At 37.0% G+C, this 2,500-nt stretch overlaps 1 protein-coding gene across 2 annotated transcripts in view; it reads right to left on the minus strand.

Moving 5' to 3' along the window:
* LOC144959352 (sodium- and chloride-dependent glycine transporter 1-like) overlaps positions 1–2,500 on the minus strand; it is a 22,713-nt gene that overhangs the window by 19,688 nt on the left and 525 nt on the right. For both annotated transcript variants that reach the window (XM_078891927.1, XM_078891929.1), the window contains exon 2: positions 196–310. In XM_078891927.1, the coding sequence (XP_078748053.1) occupies positions 196–310 (115 nt within the window). The remainder of the gene's footprint in view (positions 1–195; positions 311–2,500) is intronic.

Raw genomic sequence — 2,500 nt, forward strand, 5'->3', positions numbered from 1 at the left:
GCCATTGATGGCCACTTTAACCAGTTAACACGTGTTTAAAAATTTGGCCAGAAAAATGATCCTTCAAATATCGACCGATTTAAATGACCCTAACCTTGGTCAAAACTCTCAAGCCTGGGAACTCGCGATAATTGAAGTTAAATTTCTATGGCCAAATAGTGAGTTGTCAGAGTGGTGCTAATATTCATCACTTACCTCCACCATTTTTGAAGCACAGATAAGGAAATCGCCAGATGTTCCCCAAACCAACAGCATAGCCCACCAAGGTCAAGAAAAACTCCAGCTGTTTGCCCCATACCCCACGAGTGACCTTGCAAAAAAAAAAAAAAATACTTAAGATAATAGTCGGCTTTTTAAAAAATAATAAATATAATTCTCTTTATTCATCCCATAGGGGAAATTTGTCTCAAGGGAGACTGGAATAACCCAGGCGTCAGCCGCAGTGCAGCGCCGCAAATTGATCTAGGGCGACGTGACTTGCTCTAGGCCACACAGCGCAGCTGTCGGTGATCGAACTCGGTACCTTTCGGGTACGCAGCAAAGACCGAACCGCTGAGCCACGTGCCACCTAAACAAAGTCTCATTTTCGTCATTCATAGAACACGGCATTTTTTATTCATTTATGTAGTCACTCATAGAATAATCCCGTGTGTGTTTTGATACTACTTGACCACCAGCAACATGTAACATTTAGGACGTCTGTTAGGCGGTATTATAATTTTTTTCTGACAAAGACAAAGCTGTTAATGGCCATATATATGTAGTCGTTTTACACATGAGTACGATGAGAGAATGTGAGTAAAGAATCTTTTCCAAGGACTCAAATATGCCCTGAGCGAGACATTTGATTATTTATTTATATTGGACACGAATTTTATTTTAAGTCTAATATGACACATAGTCACCATAATATAATCCGCTTGTTGTTCCACTGCACTTTTTAAGACTTTTAATATTCTTTGCCAATTTTTATTTAATTTATTAACATTTGGTATTTCTTTTATATAATATTACCGAATAGTGTTGTGATACAGAATTATAATTTCCATACAAGGATCAATAACGTATATCTTTTCTTATCTTATCTTAAACCCAGGACTTTCCGATACGAAAGCGAGTGTCATACCACTAGACAACATAGCCACACTAAGAACCCAAACAACTTATCGACTTGAAATAGAACATAATTTAACTTACAGGTTACATGTCGAGTGCCGTACCAACTTGATCAACAAAAGCTTATAAATAGTATGCGCTTGGCTTAGAAGCTCATACATTGCCATCCGAAAGTATAACTGGCCAACATACAAAACTGTGTGTATCCATGAACGTTTATAGTCAGGTTAATACAGTTCAGTGAGCACTACTCATAAACGCGGATGCAAGAAACAATAACAAAGACCTATTTGACGTCATCTTCAAACTATCTATAGATAGTATGCACTTGGCTAAGAAGCTCATAACATTGCCATCCGGAAGTATAACTGGCCAACACACAGGTTTGCGACGGTGCACGAATGCGGACCGGACTTTGCTGATTGGGTCGATCGTCATAACATAATAGTGTGAACCATAAGAGGCGGCTGCTGCCAACACACAAAACTGTGTGGATCCATGAACGTTTATAGTCAGGTTAATACAGTTCAGTGAGCACTACTCATAAACGCGGATGGCACAAAAACAATAACAAAGATATGTTTGACCATCATCTTCGAACTATCTATAGAATAAAGAATTCATGCAACTTATACCGGAACTATTTTAATGATGGAAAAAAATTGACTTTGTAGCCAGAAATATGACTTATTTATGTCAAATCCGGCTTTGTATGTGGCCTTGTAGTATGACACTCGCTTTCGGATCAGAAGGTCCTGGGTTCGAGCCTTGCTCGACGCATAGTTGAGTCCTTGGAGAAGGCTCTTTACTCACATTCTCTCACCGTACTCAGGTGTAAAATGAGTTCCTGTCGTTTACAGAGTTGTCTCTGTCCGAAAAAAAAATGTTATATCGCCTTAAAAGGCATCATGTCCCGTCCTACATATTACATGTTGCTGTTGGCCAAGGACCCATTGTAAAGAGATTTGAGCACGTTTAGTGGATATTGCGCTACATAAACGGTCAATTTAATTTTTTTTAATGTTATTAAGATTTTCAAACATCCTTAAGAAACAGTAAAGATCTCTGATGATTTCAACTTCAAAAATGTTTTTGACATTGGGTTTAATGGAAATAATACATGATTGTTACAATGGATAATAATAAAGGAATTCCTGTTACAATGGATAATAATGAAGGAATTCCTGTTACAATGAATAATAATGAAGGAATTCCTGTTACAATGAATAATAATAAAGGAATTCCTGTTACAATGGATAATAATGAAGGAATTCCTGTTACAATGAATAATAATGAAGGAATTCCTGTTACATGGATAATAATGAAGGAATTCCTGTTACAATGAATAATAATAAAGGAATTCCTGTTACAATAGATAATAATA

The sequence above is a fragment of the Berghia stephanieae genome, chromosome 13 (genome assembly GCF_034508935.2).
Source record: "Berghia stephanieae isolate SIO BIC M18660-M18661 chromosome 13, UCSD_Bste_1.3, whole genome shotgun sequence".
Taxonomy (NCBI): domain Eukaryota; kingdom Metazoa; phylum Mollusca; class Gastropoda; order Nudibranchia; family Aeolidiidae; genus Berghia; species Berghia stephanieae.